This window comes from Plasmodium coatneyi, chromosome 11 (genome assembly GCF_001680005.1).
Source record: "Plasmodium coatneyi strain Hackeri chromosome 11, complete sequence".
In the NCBI taxonomy this organism is placed as follows: Eukaryota; Apicomplexa; class Aconoidasida; order Haemosporida; family Plasmodiidae; genus Plasmodium; species Plasmodium coatneyi.
In genome coordinates this window covers 2,211,429-2,239,130 of record NC_033566.1, presented here as the reverse complement: position 1 = coordinate 2,239,130, position 27,702 = coordinate 2,211,429, and the positions used below count along the sequence as shown (strand labels likewise).

At 38.4% G+C, this 27,702-nt stretch overlaps 4 protein-coding genes across 4 annotated transcripts; 3 read left to right on the top strand and 1 right to left on the bottom strand.

Annotated features, from left to right (window-relative positions):
* Positions 1 to 129: 129 nt before the first annotated feature.
* On the top strand, positions 130 to 1,214 carry PCOAH_00036440 (Variable surface protein Vir7-like protein; the record flags this gene model as incomplete). Its single annotated transcript, XM_020060435.1, has 2 exons — positions 130 to 162; positions 321 to 1,214. 2 exons carry the CDS (start codon positions 130 to 132, stop codon positions 1,212 to 1,214), a joined length of 927 nt encoding a protein of 308 aa, XP_019915827.1.
* A 1,690-nt stretch (positions 1,215 to 2,904) lies between these two features.
* On the top strand, positions 2,905 to 4,547 carry PCOAH_00036430 (KIR protein; the record flags this gene model as incomplete). Its single annotated transcript, XM_020060434.1, has 3 exons — positions 2,905 to 2,952; positions 3,151 to 3,867; positions 4,221 to 4,547. The coding sequence occupies 3 exons, from the start codon at positions 2,905 to 2,907 to the stop codon at positions 4,545 to 4,547; spliced, it is 1,092 nt and encodes a 363-aa protein (XP_019915980.1).
* Positions 4,548 to 12,101: 7,554 nt separating this feature from the next.
* Positions 12,102 to 21,821, bottom strand: PCOAH_00036420 (Uncharacterized protein; the record flags this gene model as incomplete). The annotated part of the gene is made up of 2 exons (XM_020060433.1): positions 12,102 to 12,131; positions 16,452 to 21,821. The coding sequence occupies 2 exons, from the start codon at positions 21,819 to 21,821 to the stop codon at positions 12,102 to 12,104; spliced, it is 5,400 nt and encodes a 1,799-aa protein (XP_019915597.1).
* Positions 21,822 to 25,627: 3,806 nt separating this feature from the next.
* On the top strand, positions 25,628 to 27,138 carry PCOAH_00036410 (Elongation of fatty acids protein; the record flags this gene model as incomplete). Its single annotated transcript, XM_020060432.1, has 5 exons — positions 25,628 to 25,936; positions 26,068 to 26,195; positions 26,379 to 26,543; positions 26,723 to 26,828; positions 26,971 to 27,138. 5 exons carry the CDS (start codon positions 25,628 to 25,630, stop codon positions 27,136 to 27,138), a joined length of 876 nt encoding a protein of 291 aa, XP_019915741.1.
* Positions 27,139 to 27,702: the final 564 nt, after the last annotated feature.

The following is a 27,702-nucleotide window of genomic DNA, read 5'->3' as shown; positions in this document are numbered from 1 at the left end:
TGTGCAATAATGTACAAAATGCAATAATAAACAATGTACACACATATGAACATTCCGTATGAATATATATGAACACCATGTTCCTAACATAAATTTCATTATATGCACAAAAATGAACACACTCAAACAATGACACCACCATCAACGGATTACCACACGGAGGTCCGCTTTCTTTTTTTTTTTTTTTTTTTTTTCCTCAAGAAACATAACATAATAATGTATATGTAATGCTCTATGTGTCATGTAATAACAAAGGCGGGGGTGAAGTGTATATTGTATGGACAAACACATATATAAATTCCACTTATTGTATTTCTTAGGAGGACCTTTTCAAAACGCTCCTTTCGAAGGCAAATTTCTACGACCATTTCAACAAAGAACAGGGTCACTGTGATAGTGGTAGTGATTCGTGGCCCGAAAAAATAAAGATGGCATTGTCAAAATATCAGCAAGTTCAAAATGAAGCAGAGAAAATTGGAAAGGCCTTCTGTTATGTGTCTACCAGAGAGAATAGTGAGCCATTGTATAAAGAACGTTGTAATTTCCTCTATTATTGGATATTAGAAATACTACTGCAGAAACTGAACAACAATTCGTCCTCGACCGCCATAAACGCAATTTTTGGGTTTATGGAAGAATTAAATACAGAACAGAATAATTGTCTAACTATAGAAGACAGTATGGACAAGGACACTGTCCTTCCAAGAAAAACCATCTTCGATTATTACCATGACCGTACAATTGTACAAGCACTGGTTACGGCTGCTTCGTCTGATTGTGAGAAGAACTATGGTCCTTACCTGCAGGGCATTATTACAGCATATGCTGCTGTGGAGAAAGGTTGTACAAAAAATAAGGGTGGTTATGGTGATTACTGTTCCAAATTTTGGGACCAACATAAAGATAAAATTAAGGAAGATCTGTTGAAGTTGAAATGTGGATCAATGAATATGCAACAACTCATATCAGAAGCACAGGCTCAGGCTCTTTCTGCGTCATCCGTATTTGCTGGTGTTGCAGTGGAAGGGCAAGAGGAAGAAACTGCAGTAATTGACGTAACCAACGGAAGCACCAACACCACTACCATTATATCCTCTTTACTCCCTGCAGTGGGATTGCCAACACTCGCCGTTTTTTTTTTATATAAAGTAAGTATAATTAAAATAATTATAATTACAACAATTATAATTACCACGATGTATACATACATATAAACATACATATATACACATATATACACATATATACATATATATATATGTATGTATATAATACACCTTTCCTCCCTAGACCACTCCTTCCTTCTCCCATCACTTTTTTAGTATAACCTCCTACCTGATTGGTTAAATAGTAATTTTAAAGGAAGAAGGAACAATAAAGGAAGAAAAGGAAGATCAACCAGACAACAACAATTCGACATGTTAACAGAAGACGGCACTTCCACACTATATTCAACAGGAGCGAACACTTCCACCATAGGAGCCTTGTCCAGAACAAATTCCATGTCAGATGGAGAATCTACCATATATAATGAACGACGATCATCAGAACCTCAAAGAAGAGCAGGAACAGGAACAAATAATACACGACAGGGAAATAAAAATATACGTTATCAACGCATGTAGAACACACAAATTGGAATAAAACACATCGTAATGTAACATTGGAATGTGTAATGTTCCACACACACACAGAAGGAAGGCATAAATAACACCACACGAATTTTATACAGTGTGTAAAAAACTAAAGGACATTTCTTCCTCTCTCTTTTCTTTTTTTCCTCATTTTTTCTTTTTTCCCTTTTTTTTCACTTTTTTTCTATTCCTTCTTTCCTTCATTTCTTCTTTCCTTCCTTCCGTAGACATTCCTTACCTTCTTTTTCCTTCCTTCCATTTGTAAGTTTGAATAAGCACATAAGGAAAGTAATACTCTAGATAGGGTGCGAAGGAAAAAAAGAGAAAAGAAAAAAAAAAAATGCTTACCTCTTTTCAAAACAATGTATTTATATGTTTTAGGGAAGAAGAGAAAAATAGAAAAAATAAAATAAAGGAAATAAATGAAAATAAGGAAAAATTAATACGTGCAAAGTAATCTGTGCTGCAGAGTGGGGGAAAAGCGCAAATAGAACATGATATAATGTGCCCATCTTTCACATAAATGAGCAATCTGTTATGTACTCATTAAGAAGAGAAGGAAAAAGAAGGGAAAGCCACGGTTATTACTGGGCAATAATAAATAGGAGGGAAGAAAATATTAACAACAAATATTATTATGGAGGTACATATATTTTTCTTCTCTCTTATTCAATGAATACAATTCTCCATGCTACATCCTATTTTAATTCCTTTTATAAAATCATGCTCCCCCCGCATTAAATATTAATGAATGTATATATAGAGAAGGGAGTATTGCGTATTTATGTGGTATATATATTAGCAATTCCATGAAGCCCCTTTAAAACATAACAATAGAACGTAAAATTCACAGTATATCCTAAAAAATTTCCCGTTTAAAAAAAAAAAAAAAAAAAAAAAAAAAACATGTTCCGGCCTTCTCCTATATACGTATGGGTGGAATCTTATAAGTACTAATATAACATTCCAAACGAACACAATCCCACATACAGTAGTACAACACAGTACAATCCCATATGCAGAGAGCAATAATACAAAGAGCTCGAATGGAAGATATATAAAGAAACTTCCATTCTCATTCCTCTTAATTTCACCATTTCTTGTTTCGCTCGTCCCTGTTCCTACATTTTTATGCCTTAAATTATAAATATGCGTGTGATGATTTTGGATGCACATGCATACATATGTACATGTAGAATGTGTTATCCTTATTTGATAAATTAGAAGGAATGTGTACACATATATAAATAATAACAAACAATGACAAACCATGTCACCAGAGCCGTCAAAAGCAGCATCGGAAACAGGACCATTAGGGGTTTGTTTTTCTGCTTTAACAAGCGTGTGTATCCATATATGCATCTACCATTTTTTTTTTTTTGTGTGTATGCCCAATTTAATGGGAAAAAATGCAGAAAAAAAAAAGTGTATATATATCTATGTGGGAAAGAACATTCCATTTCTATACAATGTACATACATTCCACTTTCACCTTATCTTAATTCCATTTTTGTAGACAGCGGATTTGGCCCAATTACCCTCAAAACAAACATATGCTCAGTTTAACCATGGAGGAGGGGGGACTTATATTGGCTCATTCTGTGCAGGGTCTGGGGCTGAGGTGAATAAAATAAAGAATATATTGCCACAAAACGGTGGAAATGCTGAAGATTATGCAAAGCAAATTGTATGGAACTACTGCTATGCAACATCACGAGAAACAAGCAACAATGGTTATGGAACATGGTGTCAATATTTCTATTATTGGTTGGGAGACATATTAATTGACAAAGTACAAGTCAGTGACTCACCTTTGGATCGTATGAAAACAATCTATGAGAAATTAAAGGGAGTCCATATTGTAGGGAAGAACGGTTGTGAAATTATATACGAAAGAGACAATATTAGCAAAGAAATTTTCAATCACGTAAAAACACATTTCGACTACAAACAGGACCATACGAAAATAGAAACGCAACTACAGAAATCCAATAAAAAATGCACGACAGAATACCTCAATCATCTAAAAGCCATTACTCAAGCATGTTCTGCTATGAGCACATATTGCCCAGATGGGCAGGAACATGAGAACCCTAAATATTGTGGCGAATTCAATGCAGGGAAGGAAGGGGAAAGTGGCGGTTACTGCAGCACAGAGAAGCTACAGGAATTGCAGTGTCAAGAAGTAGCTGAGGAGATAGAAGTAGAAGTTGCATCTGGAGCTGCGGCAGGTGTAAGCTCTCCCGAAGGTAGTAGTGATGCCCCTTCAGCCGTAGGTCCTATTGTCTCTTCCACAATTGCTACTACAATTGGAATACCTGCGTTTGTTTTTTTCTTATATAAGGTAACTACAATTACAACAATTATAAATTAAAGCGAAAGTGTACAAATAATAATAATATTAATAATAATAATTATTATTATTTCTATTCTTATTTAAACAATAAGAATATATAGTATAGACTGTACGATGTGCATATATGCATTTATATATACAATACATATATACATACACATATATATATATATATATATGTATGTATTACATATTCCCATGTCCCCGCTTTCTTACTTTCCTTTTTTCAGTATAACCTTTTACCTTCGGGAATAAGAAACTTGTTCGGAAACAATGACAACAACATTAGTAGAAGCAGCAGTAATAGAAGCAATAGAAAAAAAAGATCCACCATGAGGGATGACTTCGAAACCCTTACAACTGACACCTCCACATTGTATTCAACAGCGGAGGAAGCTTCCACAATAGCTGATTCTATAGCAGATTCTACTGATGTTTCTACCATATATGATAGACAACACATAAAAACAAGAAGAACAAGAACAAATAATGGAAGACAGCAGCAACAACCACAGCAGGGTAGCCAAAGAAATAATATTGCTTATCATCCTAGATAAAAGAAAATGTTCTTTCTTCCCTTCGCATTGCCCATCACACGAAGCATAAAGGACCATTATAAAGCTTATGCAGTATGTGTATGGAAAGAAGCAAAAATGACCATTCTTCCTTTCTTTCTTCCTTATATTTTCTTTCCCTTCCTTTCCTCTTTCTTTTTTCTTCTTTTCCTTTCTTTCATTCCTTCTTTTTTCTTCCTTTTCTTCATATTTCTTTCTTTTTTGTTTATTTTTTTTTTTATTTCTTTTCTTCACATTTCCTTCTTTTTTTTTCGTACGTTTGTAAGTTTGAATAAGCACATAAGGAAAGAATACTCCGAAGCGTGTTGCAAAAAAAAAAAAAAAAAAAAAAGGAAGGAAGTATGTTGGGGGAAGTGTGCAGAGGGGTGCAGATTTGGGTGTTAGGGTGATGGTAGGTGGAAGGAAGGTTGTTTAGGGGTGATTGGTGGAAGGAAGGTTGTTTAGGGGTGATTGGTGGAAGGAAGGTGTGTGGAAGAAAAGGGTATGGAAGGAAGGGGTTTGGAAGAAAAGGGCGTGTAAGGAAGGGGTGTTGAAGAAAGGGGTGTGGAAGGAGTGAGAGTGAAGGAGTGGGAGTGAAGGAAAAAGGAGTGAAGGAAAAAGGAGTGAAGGAAAAAGGAGTGAAGGAAAAAGGAGTGAAGGGAAGAAAAGGAAGTAAAAGGAGTGATGGAAAGGGAGTGTAAGATTTAGGATTAGAGCTGTTAGTGTGGGAGGGTGTGAGTTTTATTGTGAAGAGAAGTGTGTTATGGTGTGGGGTTTAGGGTTGGAAAGAAGGTTGTTAAAAGGAGGGGATTGTAGGTGTTACATTTTTTCTTTAGGAATAGGAACCACTTTATGTCAACTTCTTTTAACCAATATATAATACAGATGCTAAAAAATGAACTACTTTTTTTTTGACCATTATTTTAAATTATCATATCTTTTGCATTATTCTACACTCTAATAATTTTAAAATTTAAAAAAAAGATAAAAAAAAAAGTTTAAAAGAAAGAAAAGTTTAAATAAAAAAGTTTACACTTTCGTACACACACACCCCTACAATAGAGCAGTTAATCACATGCGCACGCAAACCACGTAATGGGGATTTAACATTAAAGAGAAAAAAAAATAATCATCATACACAATCCATTTAATGTACATAAGAAGGCAAAAACAGCAAAAAAAAAAAAAAACAAGCAAAATGGCATCTCTCACAAAATATTTAATATTCACCTTCGTATTCCTATGCTTTTCACAATATCCTAACCACCACCACCACGTAAGATAATAGAAGGCCCTGCAGCTGCAGCAACTCTTACACACACCTATATAAAATATATATATATATATTTGACGAACACACACACATACATTTTTATTATGATTAATGAACATTTTTTTTACACTTCTATAATAAAAATAGAAGGGGGAATTTCACCCCTAACAACCCTTCCATTCTACCACCTAACACAACTTTCTTTCCACCCTACCACCCCTAACAAACTTCCTTCCATCTTACCACCCCTAACAAACTTCCTTCCATCTTACCACCCCTAACAACCTTCCTTCCACCAACCACCCTAACAACCCTTCCTTCACCCCTTTTTTTTTTTACTTATGTTAGGTCATGGTACAAGCAACCCCCTCATGGGGCAAAGGAACGACAACAGCAGTAACCAGGTCATATGATTCGTCAGATTTGAGCAGTACAAGCAGTGAAGGATCATCAATAAGAGATTCGAGTGTGGGAACACAATTACCAAATCAATTTCAGCATAGAAGTGATAAAGACCCCATTAAAATTACTTTCCCATATGAAGGACCACATAATGAACCACATAATAAATCAAATTTAGAAACAAATTCATGTGATTTACCACATATAAGGAAGAATAATACCACCTTACGGGACAAATGTCGAAGGTTGTATAAAAAATGTAAATATGGGAAATTCAAACATAGAACCTTACTGTTTCTTATATTGGTTATTGTGGCACTTTGTTTGTTAATTGTACATGATACGAACTCATTTATAACAGGTTCTGGGGATATCACCGTACCAATTTTAGGCACATTGAAAGAAATGTACAGCACATTTCAGGAAACAGCAGGTCCTTGGGTGTGGGGACCCGCAATTTTTACAATCATAGTACTTGGTTATTTGGGCGCAATATTAGGATGTCACTACCGCAGAGCTCGGAAGAAATATATCCAACGTTCCAAATACAAAAGACACAAATTATAAATACAAATCCTAATACAAAAATTACAAATTATAAGTTATAACTTACACAACTTATAAGTTGTGTTGTTGTTGTGTACAAGGATTGTTGTGTGTAATTGTTGTTGTTACAAGGATTGTTGTGTGTAATTGTTGTTGTTACAAGGATTGTTGTAGTAATTGTTTGTTGTTACAAGTTGTAAAATAGGGAATGTTTTTCTTTTTTTTTTTAACTTTCTTCTTTTCTTTTCTTTTTTTCTTTTTTTTTGACTTGCCCCTCAAATTAAATACATTTATGTATATGTAGTAAGAGTGATGTCTATTCATAAATTAGTGAACAACATATGTGAACGAACAAAAATCATGTATAATTGGAAAAACATATTTGTTCCTTTTTTATATATATGCAATATTATACGTCACGCTAGTTCGGGACAGGGGGGGAGGACATAACATTATAGGCCAAATACTATTTTTTAAGAATAGGAAGATGTTATATACGTTGATAAGCTACATTCTTCCGGTGATGATGACTTGGTGCAGTATTTGTTCTTCCTGCTCCTGTTTTTTTTCCTCTTCTTGGTGGTGGTGATGATCGTCGTCCATCATATATGGTAGAATTATCTTCCGTTGAATCGTCACCTATTGTGGAAGTGTCTGTTGTTGTATATAATGTTGTTGAGTCGTCGTTCGTAAACGCATCAAAATGATGATCAATGGATCTTTTTCCTCTGACTCGGCCCCCTCCTTTAAGATGTCTATGTAACCAATCAGGTAGAAGATTATACTGAATGAAGGAATGGAAATGAGAAGGAAGAAGGGTAGATGGAAGGAGGGGGGTGGAAATATGTACACATATATATAGTTATATATAGAGGTAGTGGTAATTGTATGTACTACCTACCTTATATAAAAGGAAAGAAATGAATGGTATTCCAATTCCTGTGGCAGCCACTGCCGAGGAAACGGCAGGGATATTTACTTCAGAGGAGGTTGCTCCTTCTGCTGTTGTGGGTAATGTATCTGCTCTGTTCTCGGGGTCCCTGGGCGACTCTTCCTGTGAATGAGTACCGTGCCCACTTCCATCATGTATAACCTTGGCTGCAGAATCTAGTGTACATGTTAATTGTGATAGGTTGTTCTCTTCAATAGGTCCTTTATATGTTCTATTATATTCTTCACAATGTTTATCAGTATTATTACTGCTGGGACATTTTGTATTTAATGATTCATAAGCTGAAACAATGTTCGTTAGATGACGTTGATAGTTCTGAGTGCACATTTTATTCGTCTGTTGCAGGTGTTTTTCTATTGTACTATAGTCCCGTGAATATTCATATACTGCTTTCATTTCATTGAAAATGGTTTGGTCAATTTTACTGTCATCGTATATAATTGCACAAACATTTTCTGAGCCAGCAATTTCTCCGCCAGGAATACTTTTAAATTCGTCGTAGATCTTTCTCATAATGTCTAAGAATGAATCATCAACCTCACTTAATTTGTTAATTAATAGATCTCCTAACCAGTAGTAGAAGAAATAACAACGTGGACTCCCATATGTACGCGTCCCTACGGAATTCTGCACAATGCACCATGCTTTTACTATCTGATCTGCATAAGCTTTGACACTTTCGTGCCCATCAAGTGCACTTTCCAATGCATTCTTTGTATTTTCGAGCCAAGTGCAGGATGCACTATAAGAACTCCATCCTGCGTCAAATGCAGCATATGTTTTTTTGGATAGTAAATCCGTTAAATTATAGTCCTACAAAAATAATTGGGGACGGGTGCACATACATATACATATGTACATATATATATACATATATATACATGTATATATGGACATATATATTCCACACATATATTCCATCCATCCCACTTCCCAATTGCTACTTGCTACCACCACGCCATTCCGAAGGTCAGGATGGATGTGGGTGGTCATCCATTATTTCCCTCCTTACTGTCATTTGTGTTTATTTGTGCCCCCTCTCCTAATATAGTGAACTAATATAAAAAATACTACTCATGCCCTCACACAAAATGTGTGCTTATTATGAACATCAAATTTTTATTCTTTCTACAATAACGTGCACACATTTGTTTAATTCTTCTGAAGAGACGATGTCACAATATATTTCACATATATATATATGCGTCAAACTGTTTTAAACACAATTAAGGCAGGAATATTAACAGATGTGCTACAATAACAAAAAAAAAAATAGAATGTAAGGGGAAATGAATGATTTAAACTTTTCTCATATCTTTGCATCCTTCATTCGATTATTCTATTATTGGATTATGCACAGCGCTCCGGAAAATTCCATTATGGTTCACACGTTTCTTTTTATTTTTTATTTGAGGGCGTAATTCTTCCCTTTTTCCATGATAAAAATTTCAACATGCGCTATTAATTCACGTTTTATTGTTCTTTCTCAACGATTATTAAGAAGTTGTTGACAGATGCACATATATATTCTGCATAGTTCATAAGTACAGTATTTATCTCCTCCCCTTTTCCCTTTTGCGGAATTGTGTACATATTTATTCATCAATATTTAATGAAGAGGAATATAAATTCATAAATTAAGTGAGAATATATATATAGAACATTGGGGGAAGTTGTATGAATTATATATATAAAAAAAATAGGAAGAAAAAAGAATTTTATGTGTGTGCGCCCATACCCCTTTATAGAGTAAGCACTTCCCCTCCCCCCAATATAACCTTTTTTTTTCCCTATCTTCCTCTTTTTTTATAATTGTTTTCAATAGCAATAATAATAATTCCTTATTCCTTCTCCTCTTTTTTCTTAAATTTTCCTTTTTTCCTTTTCTCATGAGAACATTATAAATAATTCATTCACATGACAAAAAAAAAAAAAAGGTGCATATTATATTATGTATACCATTTTGGGATACCCATTTATAGAGTTATTCACCTCTCTATAGCGATGATAATGTTTTGTTCTTTCATCTAGATGATGAAGTAGTGTATGGAATTGAATATTCGGACGAATTCGTTGAATCATATTCCGTTGTTGAGTCGTACTCCGTTGAGTCGTTGCCCTCAAAATCTTTAAATCGCCTCCTAAGGGACCTTTTACTTCTGCTTCTTCCATTTGCAGAGTGGTTATTCCCCTTAAGGAAGAAGAGGTGTGATTTATACTTGTAAAAAAAGTATGCCAATGTTGGTAATCCTATTGTTGCCAATGCACCTGACACAGCAGCAGGGACGATGCTGCTAGCATCGGAAGCTGCTTCAGCTTTTTTTCCTTGATTCTGTGCACCTTCTGCTTTTTTTCCTTGGTTTTGTGCTCCTTCTGCTTTCTTTCCTTGGTTTTGTGCTCCTTCTGCTTTCTTTCCTTGGTTTTGTGCACCTTCCACTTTTGTAACTGGCATATCACCTAAAAAAGAAATGTGAAAAAAAGGAGATAGTTGTTATTTCAGTGTAATAGGCAATGTGTATACCTAAATTCCTTACGTCCAGGCCTTCCTTCCACCCTACCACCATCCTAACAACCTTCCATCTACCACCCCTAATACAACCTTCCTTCCACCCTACCACCTAACAACCCACCTTCCACCCTACCATCTAACAACCCACCTTCCACCCCTAACAACCTTACTTCTACTCTAGCACCACCGAACAACCTTCCCCCTTCCACCTACCACCCCTAACAACCCAACTTCCACCACCCCAAAAATCTTTCTTCCACCTAACACCCCAAACAACCTTCCTTCCACCTACCACCCAACAACCTTCCTTCCACTCTACTACCACCCTAACAACCTTCCTTCCACCTACCACCCAACAACCTTCCTTCCACTCTACTGCCACCCTAATAACCTTCCTTCCACCTACTACCATCCACGATCCACCTACCAGCATCCACCTAACAACCCACCTACCACCACCCTAACTACCCACCTACCACCACACCATCATAAAGCAATGTAGCACCATAAAAAACATGTACCACTTACCATCTACCACGGCGTCTCCTAAGTCGAAGTCATCTCCAGCAGAAGGTTTCTTTGGAGTGGCAACAAGATTGCATGTTAAGTTTGATGGTCCTGTAGAACCGTGCTTATCACAAACTTCTTTAAGTTTTCCGCAACATGTACTACTAGTCCCACTTCCACATTCTTTATATACACTCCCATATGTTTCAGTTATTTTTTTCAGATGCTCGTCATATTCCTGATTACACGATTCCTGTGCTAAACTTGCAAATGTCTCAATAAAACCCCTGTCCTCAGAATAATCATATATTATTTTTCTCTTGTCGAATTGCTCTTTGGTAAGACTATGGCATATTTTTCCACACCTAGTCCCCGTAACTAATTTTCCCAATTCACTGTAAACTGCATCCATGGCATCCGAAAATGAATCAGTATGTTGCAAATGGTTTGATAGTATATGTCCTGTCCAGTAGTACAGGGCATAGCAGAGATCGTCATATGTCCCATTGACCTTCCCTTTTACATGTATATGACACCAGGCTTCTGCAATGCTTTCTGTATAGTTCCCTCGTTTAAGGTAAGCACTTATCTGCTTCTTAGCCTCCTCCACACTACCTTGAAGATTACATTGGCCTAAGTTACTTTTTTGTCCTAATTTATCGTATAAATACTTCTTTGAAGGGAATTGATCCAAGTGTTTCTCCTGTGTGTTTAATGGGAGAAATATATGCAGCCACACATTATATATTACTATTTATTCCATTATTTGCGACGTATTATATGTACACAGTCCTAAAATCTATTCTTTGTAAAAGATAAATGTGATTACGTTTGCCTTTGCTGCCATTGTTTACATGCATATTCCTTCTTTATATATAATTAATTTATGTTAACATGCGTTTTTTCCACATTTTTATATATTTCGAATAAGGATATGAGATATTTGTTCGTTCCATATTAATTTTAAATAGCAAGAACACATGTGCATCAAAACCAAACCAAAACTTTTACTTTTTTTTTTTACTTTTATGTTCTTCTTTTTTTTTTTTTTTTTTTTTTCCCTTTTTTATTTCTTCGTTTTCTTTTTTTTTCTTCTTCTTCTTCTTTATTTGGTTTTATAGTAGTAGTAGTAGGTGGAGCAGGAGGAAGGAAGGAAATGTAAGACCGATCAAGTTGGACCAATGTAGTAGGAAAAAAAATGGGAAAGAGCATATGGGTCAAATTCTTCGAGTATTCCTTATATATTTATTATACGTTTCAGAAATGTATGCAATTATTCCAAATAGTGCATTACATTATTATTCATCTTCCCCCCTTTAACTATTCGCTTTTATAAGAATGTGAACTTCCCATGGTAAACATTTTTGTTCACACACTTTTATAATACTCATGCTCTCCCTATTATTTAGAAAAATTATTAAAAAAATTATGTACGAATATAACATAGTTTATACATATACAGAGTATTTATTTCCTTCTTCCTTTTTTAAGTGCATGTGTACACTCTAAAAAGGGAGCTTACCCTCTTTTTTTTTCCTTCCTTCTCTCTTTTTCCTTTCCTTCTGCTTTTTTTCCTTCACTCTCCTTTCCTTCACTCCTTCACTTCCTTTCCTTAACCCTAAAACCGGATCCCATACCTTCACTTCCTCCTCTTTCCTTCACTCCTTTTCTTCCTTCACACCCTCACTCCTTTTTCATTCCTTCACTTCCTTCCTTTCCTTCTTTATTCCTTTTTTAATATAGATTACATTCTTTGTACATATATTCATGTGTTCTTTATTTCCTTTTTTTTTTTTTTTCATTCTTTTTTTTTTTCTTTCCTTTTTTCCTTATTCTTTTTTTTCTTTTTCCTTTTTTTTTTTCCCCTTTACGTGACCCCTCCCTAAATCGCTAAATGCCAGCTCATACTGTTATTCTACACCCTGAAACCCAGAACATTAAACTTTTTCTTTCTTTTTTCTTTTTTTCCTTTCTTTCCCTTCTTATTTAAAAGAAAGAAATTATCTAACATATGGGACAGAATATAATGTGGTAGAACCATCCCCTGCTGTGGAATTTGCTGTCGAAAGTTCATTTGAATATTCGGTAGATGTGTCGTCTTCTGTTAAGGTGTCGATTCTTTGTCTGATGATGGATCTTTTTTTTCTTTTATTGTTATTTCTGCTGCTGCCTCCAAAGAAGTTTTTTAGTCCAGAAGGTAGAAAATTGTACTACGAAAGGGGGATTGTTAGGTGGTAGGGTGGTTGGTGGAAGGTGTATTACATATATACATATATATATATATGTATGGACATATAAATATAGCTCTATTATAATTGTTTTAATTATAAGTATGTTAATTATCCTTACTTTATATAAAAGGAATGCAGCAATTGTTGGTAATCCTATTGCTCCAGCGGCAGCTGCAGCACCACCACCAATACCAATAGTAGACACATCCATTCTGGCGGAGCTTGGAACAGCTGGCAGTTTTTCCTGATGAAATGATTGAACCTGCGGTTTGTTACCACCTTGTTGTGGTGGTCCTTGTGGTTTCCCTGGGGGAGGTGGACTTTGGGGTCTCGGACTACCAGTGTTCTGGTTTCCCGTGGAACCGGTACCGGAAGAACCTGGATTCCAGGTTCCAGTAGAACCGGCACCCGAAGAACCTGGATTCCAGGTTCCAGTACTGCCGGGACTGGAGGATCCGGGTTTCCAGGTTCCAGTGGAACCTGGGTTATAGGAGACAATACCTTCTACAACTAAAAATGGAACATGGAAAAGTAGTTTCAATGTAAGCAGGAGTCATTGGACACTAGAAATGTTGTGGGTGTACTTTCCCTTTTCTGTATATTTTTTTCTCTTTGTAATAATTCTTTCGAATTATGCATATTTGTTATTATGTGTTCTACCTCCCCTTGCTCTATTTGTCTTACCTGATGCAGATCTTAAAGGTGGTGATGTTCTTGATTCAGGGCACTCCAATTTTTTAGGTTCCGCGAATTCTCCGTCCTTAGTTTTCTCCACTTTAAATTTATCACAATATGGTTCTCCGCCACTTCCTTGGCAAGTTGTACTTAATGTTTTATGTGTTTTCTCAGCTTCCTGGTATAACTTTAGGCACTTTTCCCCAGTGCAATAATTGCGACACTTGTCTACATTCTTCCCTTCTAATCGCTTAAAATTATAGTGGTAGTCAAATAGTATTTTACCTTCGTCGAAACGATCCTTCCAAATACCTCTGTATAAATTTTCACACTTACATTTATACATGGAATCATTCAGCTTATCATAAATTGCCGGAATAACCATTGAGAGCTTGCTTCCTCCGTTATTTCTTTCCTTATTTATTTGATCACCTAACCAATAAAAAAAGAAACTATAACGATCACTACTGGACAAAGTAGCGAACTCTTCCCTCCCTGTTCCCTTACAAGTTACACAATAGTTTTGCACAATTTTATTGGGAAGGTCCTTATCATAAATTCTGTATGATCGTAATGAATTTTTCATTTGTGTTTCCAGTGTAGTATTGTTCCCTTTGCTTCCGTTGAGTGAACAATTTTTTCCTACTCCTCCGTCTAACGCACTATATATTATCTCGGAAGGTAATTTACTTGTGTCTGCGTCCCCCTAAAAAAATATAGAATTGGTAACAGGAGGAAGTGGAATGTATGTATATTACATAAATGTTCATCTATTGCATTGCGTACATAGAGAATGTTATTATGTGTACATTTCTTATATTTCTTTATTACATTACGTATAGAGTATTGTATTTATAATATTTATAAAAATTCAAATAAGGGAAATAACCTGTGGTTTTGCTGCAGAGCAGTCTAATGATTGTGGTTTCTTATATTCCTCCTTCTTTGGGGGGGTTTTCTTAAATTCGGTGCAATATAATTCTCCGCCCTCCTTTATGCAAGTTGAAGTTAACTCGTTATATGTTAATAGGGCTTTCTCGAAAGGGGCATTACATTTTTCATTATTATTGCAATACTCACTACACTTTTCTTTGCTGTGTAATTCCTTATAGTTATAGTACCAATCGAACAATATTTTAGCCTTTTCGAAACGTTCCTTTTTAATAAAAGGGTATATATGAGTGCACTTACATCCAGAATCGAATTTCGTCAGCTTCTCATAAATCTTATTCATAATCGGTGAGAAATTGTTCCCTATCTGAGGTTCCCCCTTTACTTTATCACCTAACCAATAAAAGAAAAAACTATAACGTTCATTATCGGGCAAAGTAGCGAACCCTTCGCTCCCTGCCCCCCTACATGCTAAACAGTAGTTTTGCACAATTTTATCGATCCAAGTCCAATTTCCACCTCCGTACGACTCTACTGATCCTTTCACATCTTGTTCCAATTTACTACTGTTTCCCTGGCTCCACCCTCCGAAAGTACAACTCTTTCTTCCATTTTCCAATTCAGCGTATATGTCCCATGAGGGTAATGTAACTGTATCTGCCTCTTCCTTCCCCTAAGAAAATATATAGAATTGAAATATGTGTGTGCGTATACATGTCCATACATATTCATACATATCCACTAATATTATATGACATACATGTGGGGAACATATATATATATATATTTATATGTGTGTGTACACATACACATACACTACTATGTGTATATATACACATTTTTAATAATGAAATCAACCTTGTATTATTCTTTTACCATTGTTTAGGTATATACTCAATATATAATTTAATTTATGTTAAAAATAGTGTTTATGTGGTCATGTAGTTTGGAAATATATATCAAAGTTCTAATTGATTTATGATGATTATGAAATATGTAGGTATTGAATTTTTATTTTTTCGAATCCCTCACAGTACACAATGCTTAATTTTTCAAAAAATGATAATCCACAGTCCACATGCATTGAAATGATCATGTGCATATAATTAAAGTAAAAATGGCAATGAACACACACAGGAGATAACAAAGTAAAAAAAGTAAAGAACGAGCTCTACTCCCCTCCTCCCCTTTACTACTTTCTCCTTCCTCATATATTACTGAATTATGCAAAATTGCGCATAAAAATATGTTGCAGTATACACATATTCTTCTCTTCCATTCATGATCACGACATAATTATAATTTCTCCTTTTACTTTTATTCCTTTTTTGATGATTACACTACAAATAACTTATTCAAACATAAGGTGTGTATATTATATTATATAAGCTCCCCTTTCCCCTTTTAGTGCACATTCAAGTTCATCTTTTTTTCACCTACCACTTCCCTTCTTTCCATCCTAATATGTACAACCTGCATATTTTTTTTTATATGTGTGTGACGTGTACATTACACAATGGAAGCTACTCCTCTCTCCCCCTCCTAATTCATGTTATACTTTTAAGCTTACATATGCTTCATTCTTTCCTAACCTTACTTCCTTCTATCCTTTCTGTCATTCTTTTCTTTCTTCTCTTTTTTTTTTTTTTTTTTTCCTTTTATTCTTTTTTCGCACCCTTTTCTCCGCGCTTGGGAGTATATTCCTTTTCCCCTCTCTCCCAATGCAGACAGTTATTCAAAAACATACAAATGTAAAAGAAATAGAAGTAAGAGAAATTGTAAAGAAAAAACAGAAAATGAGAAGAAAGTTACAAACAAACAAAAAAAAAAAAAAATAATAATAATATGAATTAATGTTCTGCACTATTTTTACATCACACTAGGTACTCGACCTGCTTGTCTGTCCCCCCTACTGTCGCACCCTGACTATGGTCGAGTATCCGTGGCGGTCCTTTCTAACCCTGTAGAAGCAGTTTGTCAACCCGTACTGCGAAAGCACATCGACAAAGTGTGTGTCGTGCGTGATGAGAATAAGCTGGAAAGCGGAGCTATCCTTTCTGAGGTCTACAATATTCGCAATGAGACTAGCCAGATTTTTAGAGTTCGATTTATCCAAATTCGTCGTTGGTTCGTCTAGAGCTAGAATTCCACATTTGATGGAAAAGGATTCCGCTAGAGCGAGTCGAATGATGATGGAGGATAGGACCTTTTGTCCAGAGGAGCACCTTCCTCTCATGTCCAGTTCGCAGTTATCTTTGACCATGACGACGCGATAATTATATGACCTCCTCTGATGAACTTTCCCATTATTTTCCGTTTGCACCTCTGACTTTATGTATATATAGTCTATGTCGGCACTGTTGTAAACCCTCCTCCATAAGTTCTTAATGGACAAATTAATTTCTTGCATCTTCAGAGAATGGAATTTAATAATTGCTTGATCGAAGGAGTTGTAAAAATTGCAGATATCTTTGATGATATTTTTGTATACAAAAATTTCGATCATTTTTTCCTTATATTTCTTTTCTATTTCATCATAGGTGTCGGAATTCATTTCGGATGTTAGTTTATCTATGTATTCTCTCCTTAACTCGATTTTCCCCTTCATTTCTGCTTCCTTCATTTTCAGACTGGTCGTGGCTTCCGAGTGAAGTTCCATTTGTTCCTTCAATTTATCTTCCTCCACGTAGACTAATTCGAGTAACTCCTTTTCGTGGTCCAAAAAGGAAAAGCTCTCCTCTACAAACTTGTAAATATCGCAATCGGTTTGGTACACTTCTTCCAGCAAAGCAATAATGGTGTTCACTTTATCGAACTGTTCCTCCTTCTGTTCAGCCGAGAAGAACGCGCTTCTAAATTCCTTCAGTGAGGAAATAAAATTCCTCTGGTGGAGTAAAAACTTTTCCTGCATTCTCTTTAAGTTCATATTGATAACCACATTGTGGTGCATTTTCTCGATGTTGATTTTTTCTTCCTGTAAAGATAAAATTTGCTCCTTCTTTTGGCTCACTTTTTTTGCAAGTTCGTTTGACTCATTTTGTATAATTTCGTTACTGTGTATCTTCTCCTTCACTTGCTTCAGTTCCTCTTTCTTTTTTTCCATGTCAAGTTCAATATCGGCTATGAGTCTCTGCAGCAGCTTCACTATCTCCACTTTGACGTAAAACAATTTATTTTGGAGTAACATGTCTTTCCTGCACCCTCGAATGTTCCTCTTCATCTGCTTATCTCGCAGGTGCAGTTTTTTTATTCTTGCCGCCATTGCCTCTTGCCTTCTGTACAAACGATTCTTCCTACATCTATGGTTCTCGATGTACTCTTGAGATTTTTGGATGGTTTCCCTAATTTGTTTTTCCCTTTCTACGCTGCGCTGTGCTTCATCTGTCTTCGTCCTAATGATTTCCTTCCTCTCCCGAATGACTGATTTTATTCGAACTGAAAAGTCAATTTCCTGCTCCTTTTTCAGTGCCTCCAAAGTTATGTACATCTGAAGTTTGTCGTATGCCTCTATGAACTTGCGATTATTCATGGCTATTGACTCGAGGTTGCCTATCTCTTTCGGTTCGTTCACTTTGCATTTGGAAGATTCATACACGGGGGTGTTACTTAGGAGGGGCGTTCCCTCTTCATTATGCTCTACGTAATTAACATAGCAGTCTCCTTTTTGTGGGTAAAAACTCTTCGAATGGGCTTCCACATATTCAGTGCAGTGGTTAGCTATCTTGTGTGGTTCATTCCTTGGCCCCTCCCCCGACTTGGTGTCCTCCGTGTACTTTTTCCCCACTTCGTCTTGGCTTATTTCTCCCACCACAACATGGTGCATCTTACTCTCCACCCTATTTGGCAATGTCTCCCCGAGATGGAAGAACATGTCTTCCGGGCCAAATAGGATGCCGCTGTCTTCCATGTTTGCACTGACTTCCTGCACCATGAGGTGGACATCTTGACACTCACACAGGAGAGTAATGTTAGGGATAAACTCACGAAGAAGCTGACACAAATTCTTCTGTGAGGATCCCTCTTCGGATTCCCCTTCGAGCAACTCTAGCATTGAATGTAGGGCTTGTATATGGTGCTTCCCCTCGCTAAGCATCTCTCTTAGCCCACTCAGAGCAGCTCTCACTTCGGACCGTTGCGCGTCCAGCTCGTCTCTCTCGCAAAAAATATCCATTTCGATCTCCATCAGATGGGCGCATCTCTCCTGCAAAAGCTTCATCAATTGGCACTTCCCATTCATTTTATGTATCATCTGGGAACAGCTATCTACCCCATTTTGCAGATCCAACAGTTCGTTTTTAAGTGAGTCAATAATTTCACTCAGGGAGGCGCTTTCCCTGTGTAGGGGATCAACCTCCTTATAGTAATGCTCTAACAGAATCATCAATTCTTTCTTTTGGTCTCTTAAATTTGTGAGCGTTTTTTCCTTGTCTTCTATCTCCAGGGTTATGCCTTCCTTCTCTTTATGCACATCTGGCAAGGTGAACCTATCCAGAGCAACATCTGTAATGGGTCCTTTGCACAGCAGACAGGCCTTCCCCTCTTCGGCATGCTGTATAAAACGACTCAGTGATTCTTCCTCAGTTTTTAAAGCGACAATCTCCCTTTTGATTTTCTTCATGTCCTTCCTGACTTGACCTAAATGGACGAAAAAATCTTTCACGTTTTTAAAATTATTTTTTTCCAGCATCCCCCAGAACTTAGCTAGTACGTTTGGATAACGTCCTACCCGCTCGCTCACATTCCGTAATGCTCCACTAGTCAGTAACAACGTTTCCTTCAATTTGGAGGCTTCTTTTTCCACCTCTTTCATTTTATTGTCGTACTTATTTATATACTGGCTGATCACATCGTTTAATTTGTTCAGGTAGCTTTGTCCAGGGGGACGTTCCATCTTGAATAACTTTTTCCGTTTCAGTCGATTATGGGTCTCTTCGCCAGGATCCTTTGTCCGTTTGTTCCTTTTATTGCAAATTCCTCCAGTGAAAATATCTCCATGGGCGGACTCCTCCCTGTTGGGATATTTACTCGAATCCGCTCCGGAGGGACTCTCTAACGGGGTGCAACTTTCCACTTTCGCTATTTCGGTCAAGTTATTTGTTCCTTCCGGTGTTGCGTGTGGCGCGCTGGAGGGGTTACCTTCTCCCCCGTGCTCCTCTTCATTCGGGTCTTCCATTTTTTCCTTTTCTTCCTGGACCCCCCGCTCGGCTTGCCCCTCAACTTCTTCTTTTTCCTCCTCTTCCCCCGTAGAGCATTCCTGCCCGTATTCTACTCCCTCTGTCAAATCCGCTTTTTCCGCCCAGTCTCCGATAGGCTTCCCTATAGAGCGCCATACCTTGGGTAGTTTGCCCAGTTCGCAAAGAAAGGCTCGCCGCTCATCGATGAAGGATGTCACCTTGCGACGCACCCTCCGGAGGCACAAAAAATATTGAAAGGTTTTCTCATAGTGTTTCCCAAGGAGCAGCACCTGTTCCAGTTGTTTCTTGAATTTTTCTATTTGCCTAAGCTGTCTTTTCTTCCCCTCAAGGTCATCATCCATATCACTGGTCGTGTTCGCGCAGTTCGCCTCACTCAAGCAAATGCTGTCGTAGACGCATCCCAGCTGGTTCATTTTGTGCAAATGGTTGCAAATTTGTTTGTACGTCTCGTCCCTCGCTTTGAAAGTGGCCAAATAATCCTTGTGCATTTCCATGGTGGCAATTCTTCTGTCCATCCTTGATACCTTCCTTTTCCACCTTTTTGCTTTTTCAGTGAGGATTCCTTTTTTCCTCTTTATATGGAGTCGCTCCCGGGCGTGTTTCTGCACCTGGACTCTGAGCAGGGCCAGGGTTTCCTTGCGTCTCTTGCGCATTTGTTTCACGCAGGGGATACATCCTCTGGTGATTGTTTCATTGGTATGGTCCCCACCAGGGATGCTCTCACCGTCGCTACGCCCATCATCGCTATGCTCAACATTGGTGGACGCCCTCCCCCGGCGGAACACCCATTTGGGGCCATTTCCCCCAAAGAGGGCCCTCCACTGAACCAGTAAACCACCCAAAATTGGCTCGTTCGCCTTGATAAAGCAACCCACTCTGGTGTGCTCCTCAGAGAGGTTCTTCCGTGCATTTCTCCTCTTCATCCCACTCCCGGTGGACGCATGATCCAAATCTAAAATGGCTTTGCTCAAAGTGTGCGCTTCCCCCCGTCGTTTCTCCAAATGAAATAAATTGGAGCAGATTTCATCCCTCTGCTTTACATCCGCTTCGTCACACGAATGAATAGGCAAAGAGGTCTGCTTCTCCAGAAGGGCCAACTCATTACTAACTTGTTCAATTAGGGAGTTACACTTGGCCAAGTCTTTCTGAAAGAGTTCAGCAAAGTGTTCTAACTCGGAGGCATCCTCCTCATATATCTCCTCGACAGATTTATAATTTTGCAGATCGTCTAGAAATTTCCCTTGGATAGCAAAATACATATCAATGCTGGAAGTTAGTTTTCTTAACAAGGATTTTTTTTTTTCTAAATTATTTAAAATGAGAAAACTCTCTTCTATTTCTTCCTTGTCCAATTGTATAATCGTTTGACACTCTTCTATTTCTTGTTCGTTCCTTTGGATGTCCAAAGCGATGCTTTTCTTTTTCTCATAGCGCTCTTTCAAAGTTGCCAACTCATATTCCTTCGTTTTCAGAACGTCATTCATCGTTTTTCTACATTTTGTGAATTCGTCCAGGATTTTTGAGAAATGGTCATCTCCAAAAAGTTCATCGAATTTTTTTTTTATTTTTACTGATTCGCTAAATGGCCAAAGACTCTCCTCATGGTGGCATAAAATCACATTTTCCAGCAGGGCCTTTGATACCCCCATTAATTTGGGAATATGCTCATTTATGTCTAGACATTTGTTGGTAATTATTACATCCTCTTGCCCCTCTCCTTTTTTTATGATTATGTTGTTGTCCAGTGCTCTAAAGGTTTGTTTTATTTTTTTATTTTTGTCCTTACAATAAAATAGACTGAACGATCTGGAGATGCCAATCCTTTTGTTGTTATAATTTTTTAGGAGCAGATTTATTTTTCCTCTGCTGTTCATTTTGTTTGATATTAATGGGTCGTGTATGAATGACTTTCCCTTATCTGCATTGGGGGGGAAGTCCCCCGTGCAACTCATCTTCAGACATTCGATGATTGTCGACTTGCCGCTCCCGTTGTTTCCATAGATCACCGTGATGGGCGATGCGAACTCCAACTCCTGCGCCTCCTCGTCCCCGTAGCTCCGTATCCCCTGGATCCCGATCTTTTCCAGCGTCGTCATGGGGGTGGACAATAGGACAAAAGCGGAGTAATAACAAAGGGGTAGCAACGGAATAGCAACGGAGTAGTAACAGAGTAGGAACACCGCAGTGGTGGGCATCAACCCATTATGCACACCTTTGCGCGAACATAGCGGGTGCACTGGGTTGACTACCCTGAGAGACACACCTTCCCTCCAGAAACGTCAACTAATAAGGAGGCCAAACCAAAATGACTTCTTCACAAAAAATAAAGTTGCGACGAGCGATGAAGCAAATCAGGAAAGCACGTCACTCTGCCCTGTTGTGGATAAGCAAAACGGGGGGAGAGGTGCATCCCTCCTTTGCATCCCCCTAGTTACAACTGCTTCGCACAGGTCGACCATATGGGGTCGCTCAAACAAGTTGTATGCGTGTAATGCTGAACAAATCAAAAATGGAGGTGAAGCCAACTGCAGGACTTAAACAAATCTAAGGTGTATGTACACTCTGTCAAAAGAAAAAAATAAAAGCACCATTTCATTAAATGGAAATGCCATAAGGAGGACCTTCTCCAGAATTTAATCGGCCCAAAAGAATAAGCTAACTTGCTAAGTTACATGACAACGTAAAACGAAGTGAAAAAAAAAATGCCCAGAGGAAAGAGGAGACCAAATAGGTGGTATGCCAAGGCCCCAAGGTGTATCTTACTGAAGACCATTAGCTTAGCAAAAAAAAAAAAAAAAATCACCCCATTTTTACATCAAAAAAATGTTCCTTCAATAAGAAGTTGTTATTGTCGCACATCTGAGGGTTGTTGCGTTCTGCCGAGTGTTGATTTGTTTTCCGTTTTGGTTCCCCACTTTCGATGCGTTTGGGGTAGGGGGGGAGGATTCCCATTTTTCCCTCATTCTCACGTGGGTTCCACTTTCACACGTGTCAATGACAGTGGGAGGGGCCACACCTTCAGAGTTAAGAGCGCGACTTGGGGCAGTTGCATAAGTTAACCAGACAATTTGAAAAGGGTCCTTAACAGTGGGGGACCTCTAAAAAGGGTGACCCCTTTTCGGTAGCATTTTTTTTTTTTCGCCATGTTAGATATATTTTAGGGGGAACCAAAAGGCAGAGTACAACGACAGGTAGTCATCGTAAAGGTGTAAAGCGAAATGACGCTGCTCTTCTGAGTTACTACAAAGGAGCCAATGTTCCTCACGTACTTGCTGCACAATAAGTGTGTTGGGTCCTCCTTTTAACAAAAAAAGGGCGGGAAATGTAGCAAAATTATATTTTGAACCAAATCCATTTTGCCCGCTTCACAGAGTGTCCTTTGGGGGGACTTTATACCTTTTTGTAAAAATGCGAAAATTGTGTCGGACGCACAATTGAACGTGATTCTTTGGAACATCACCTTTTTTAGTTCCATGTGCAGGTGCATCCACACACGTGTGGTTGTCATGTGACTTCACCCGCCTACCCTACAACTGTGTGAGGAATGCTCGCATTTTAGTGCCACCATTTCAGCGGCACCACCCTTCACAGGCCCAGTTTAACCCTCCGCTCCCATGGGAAGTAAAAAAAGGGCCAAGTGGTGAATGTAGAATAAGCGTGCACACACGGGGGAGACAAGTAAAAGGACGACGAACTCACCCACGGACGCAAGGGTAAAGAAGCTGCGGTAAAAATTTCCCCCGACGTAAAAAAAATAATTCGAAGGGTGCAGATCGATCAATTTGGGGAAAACAATTTCTGTCATGTTTTTGTCCCGTTCTGTGTAATCATTCAGCTGAGTAATTATCCGAAAAAAAAAAAAAAAAAAAAAAAAAAAAGTCGCATGTGAGAAAAACAAAAGAACTGTCATTTCTGAGTATGTGGGAAATTCCACTTTGTTCCTCCTGTTGCACTGCGAAGGGAAACAAAAACGATTACTTCCTTTTCAATACCATTTGAACGTCTTGCAATTTTTCTCGACCATTTTTGGTGAGAAATAACCTCTCCCAAGAGTTTCCTCCCAGCTGACAATTCACACTCTTACCATTTTAAGCTGCTCGATTTAGTAACCACGTCTGCTAGTTTCTACGCGAGGTGGCTCCTCCCTTACACTCCCCTACCCCCCTTTTTTTTAATTCACCAATGAGCAATTGCGCCGCTTTAACACACACACCCCCATCTACACATGGGCGAAAATTAAAAGGGAAAAATGTTCACCGGGGAAATTTCCCCCCATGACGAAAGTCACACAAATATATAAAATGGAAAAGCTGTTTAAACGTACACAACTCTATTTGCCATGTGCGGGACGCTGAGGCGTGATCCGTGGAAACTGAACCCATTTTTGGCCACTGCGGATAGGGGAGGAAATATGACGCAGCTGGCAATCACATTGGCGCACACACAATTGGGGGGAGAATTGCGGAACATTTGCGAGGGGACCCTGGAGAAGCACCTCCCCCTTGTGGGCGCCAAAGTCGCTTCACGCTTTACACACTTCACCGTTACGCTTCGACAATGCCTTCTTTGAATTTCTTCAAATGGTACCTTTCCGAGGAATTCCCGCTGCGTTATAATTTTCTCGTTCTCTTCACAAAAGGCAGTCAATTAACTTTAAGCGCTGAGGAAATTTTCTTTTATACACCTCTCGCCACAATGAGCAATATTGTGAGCGTAGCGAAAAGATTGTTTTTTCAAAACCCCGCGCAGTTTCCGCCACGGTACGCCGTACATTGCGCTGTGCGTTTTAGTCGTAATTTCACGACATACTGCAGGTGGAACAGCGCCGCTTAATGGTTTTCCAACTAGTTAAGTGTAAATATTGTTCACGTAAAAAAAAAAACGCCTGGTGAATTTTTTTTTTTTTTTTTTTTTTTTCCATTCGCAGAAAAATTAACTTGGGATAGAATTCAATACACCTTCGTAGTTATACACATTAATTGGTTAATTCAACTGATAAGTAAAACAATGCCGTGTACAATTTTGTGCAGTTATTATTTTCCCTAACCTCTATTCTAAGTTTTGCTTTATTGATGACCTTCGGTTCAGTTTTACTTAATCATTGCTTCGTCATTGCTCAATTGGTCGCGTCAAGCTTTTATTTTTTCTTTCTTCATTATTTTTTCCCCTCTTCGCCAAGCCTATTCTGGAGAAAGGCGCAACGAAAAGAAAAGTTTTTTTTTTTTTTTTTTTTATCATTTTTTCCCCGTGTGCAGCTTCCACCCTATCATAGATCTACTAAGCAGTAGTTTTACCAGTTATGTGTTACTCAGTGTAGTACGGTGTAATAGTTAAGGCATGAAAGTTTTGTTTGCAGACCCACCGAAAAAGTGGAAAAAAAAAAAAAAAATTGTTAGCCAAATCTTTTCTTGAAGCTCCCCTTCTGTTCATAACATGTGCATTTGATTTGTGCCCCACAATACACACACATATATTTTATATGTACATGCGCGTCCGATTGTTCATTGCGCATCCCTCTGTTCTCTTTTCTTACGTACACCCATTACCCCCCTCGCTTGCGCGTGCTTGCCCCATGTAGCAGTTTACCCCCCTCTCCTATTTTTTTTTTTTTTAATTTTTTTTGTGCACTAGTTTGTGGCCTAATTTGTTCATAGTTCGAATTAGAGCTCCTTCTTTCCCTTTGCATAATCCTCTGCCCCCCGTGTGAACACAGAAAAGTGAGTCTAACATGACAGACAGGGCGCACCCAATAGTCGCAGCTTTGGATTAGATAAGCTCCAAAGTGGACCAATGCGCAAACGCACATACATAGTTACTTAGATAGATACGTACACACGCACGCACGCACTTCCCCCTGCCGCTTATACAGCCATCCACAAGTCACCCTCCCAAGTACTCTAAAATGGCCCTCAACATAGCCTTCATAAACAAACTCGGAGAGAGTATTTTAAGTTTTTTTAACCCCAAGTTGAGGTATGGCAGAAGAGTTACTAAGAACTGGTTCCTGATGAACCCGACCCATTTCTTTATAGCCTTCCTCTTTTATGTTTTGTTCGTTCTGGCCTCCTATGCCTATAAAAACTACTACGTGTCTAAGCTGAAGTCAGATAAGGGGTTGGCAAAAATAAAGCCGTCTTCAAGCTTCAAGTCGAAGAATCCTCGCCTCGAGGCTATTTTAGCAAAGGCCATCCCTGCGTACAACTTGTTACAGGTGAGTAGAAACCATCAATTCGACCTTTTTCAGTGCACACGTGTCTATGCGAAATTCCATTTTGCATGTGGCCACCCTAATGGGTGCATATCTGTACAAACACTTTCCTTTTTTTTTTTTTCCCGATACAGGTCCTTCTCAGCCTAGTGATCACCGTGCTAACCATATATCAAGTGCGAAAGAGAAAATTTTCCCTCATCCACAACTATGTAGATTTTTCCAAGACGAACATTGCACTTTGCTGCTGGCTCTTTTATCTGTAAGTTTTTCACACCTGCGGGGGGACGCTCATTCACGGAGAAGTGGCTTCTTCGCGTCATTTTGTGGGGATTCCCCTGACACGTAGTGTTGTGCATGCAGAGCCTTCTCGGATATTCTTTTCCCCCCTCCAAACACATACACTAACATCGCCACAACCACCTTTTTCTTTTGTTCCCATTAGTAACAAACTGTTTGATTTTATGGACACCATTTTGATTGTACTAAGAAAGAAATGGAACCAGTTCACCTTCCTCCACGTGTACCATCACATTTCCGTCTTCCTCATCATGTGGATTAACGCCAGCGTGGGATATGACGGAGACATCTACTACGTCATCACAGTCAAGTAGGACAAGAGTGACATGCCTCAATATGCGGCCTCTGCAGAGGGGCATATCTCCATACATTCATGGGCTATGCGATGAGTTATTCAGATGGAGTTTTCCTACCAGTATAACATTTACTGCTACCTTACCGCTACACGTTCACATACGCTTATATTTTTTCTTTCCTTCCCCCTGACAGCTCCATCGTGCACTTCATCATGTACCTGTACTACTTCCTAGCGAGCATGAAATTCCATGTCCCAGTGTTCGTCAAGGCTAGCGTGACGTATATCCAAATGATACAGGTGAGTAACCTACAGGGTGAGAGTAGACCGAATAGCTTTCTTTTTACCAATGTGTCGGGGTGGTTGTTCCCCCAAACAGATGCACGCACATTCGCCTTATCAGACATAACCCCCCTCTCATTTTTTCTTCCCTCCTTTGCAGTTTCTCGCCATCATCTGCCCAGCGTTCTGCGTTTTGTTCCTGAAATACTACTCCTACTACCCCATAAGACTGATCGGTCTGAGTTTTTACTACTGTATTTCTTTGCTAATTTTGTTTGTCCATTTTGCCTACAATACTTACATACGACCCAAGAAAAAAGTCGCTTAATTTTTTTCCCTTCCATTCATTTTTTTTTTTTTTTTTTCTCCCTCCCCGTCTTCAAATTTTTGTCACGAGTAAACTTGCACAATTATAATTAAACACATGAAATAATTCAAGTAACCGTTTGTGCTTAGTTACCATTGGAACAACAACCAAAGGGAGGTGCGGTCTGCTCTTGATGCTGCTTTTTCGCGCGGTCCCAGTGGTCACAGTCGTTGCCAGTTATCATTATACGTGGCTCTACGTAGCGCCTTTTAAACGTCGTGCCCCTGTTCATACGCGCGACGTAATCGCCATTCGCAATCCATTGGCATGATTAAAAAAAATAAGGGCGTATATCTGCCACACTGATTTGCTACGCCGTAGCTCATTCAGTGACGCCTTTGCTCCTCGATTTGTTGCTTGCCATTTGTAGACCGTGGTGCGCACATTCCGTACTGTGTGCACACGCAAATATATTTTACATACCAAAAGACTACATTGCCTTAAAATGTTTTACCCCCCTTTTGCTGTATATCCTTTTTAACATAGCCAATTATTTTTCCCATTCCTTTGAATGATGCACGATTC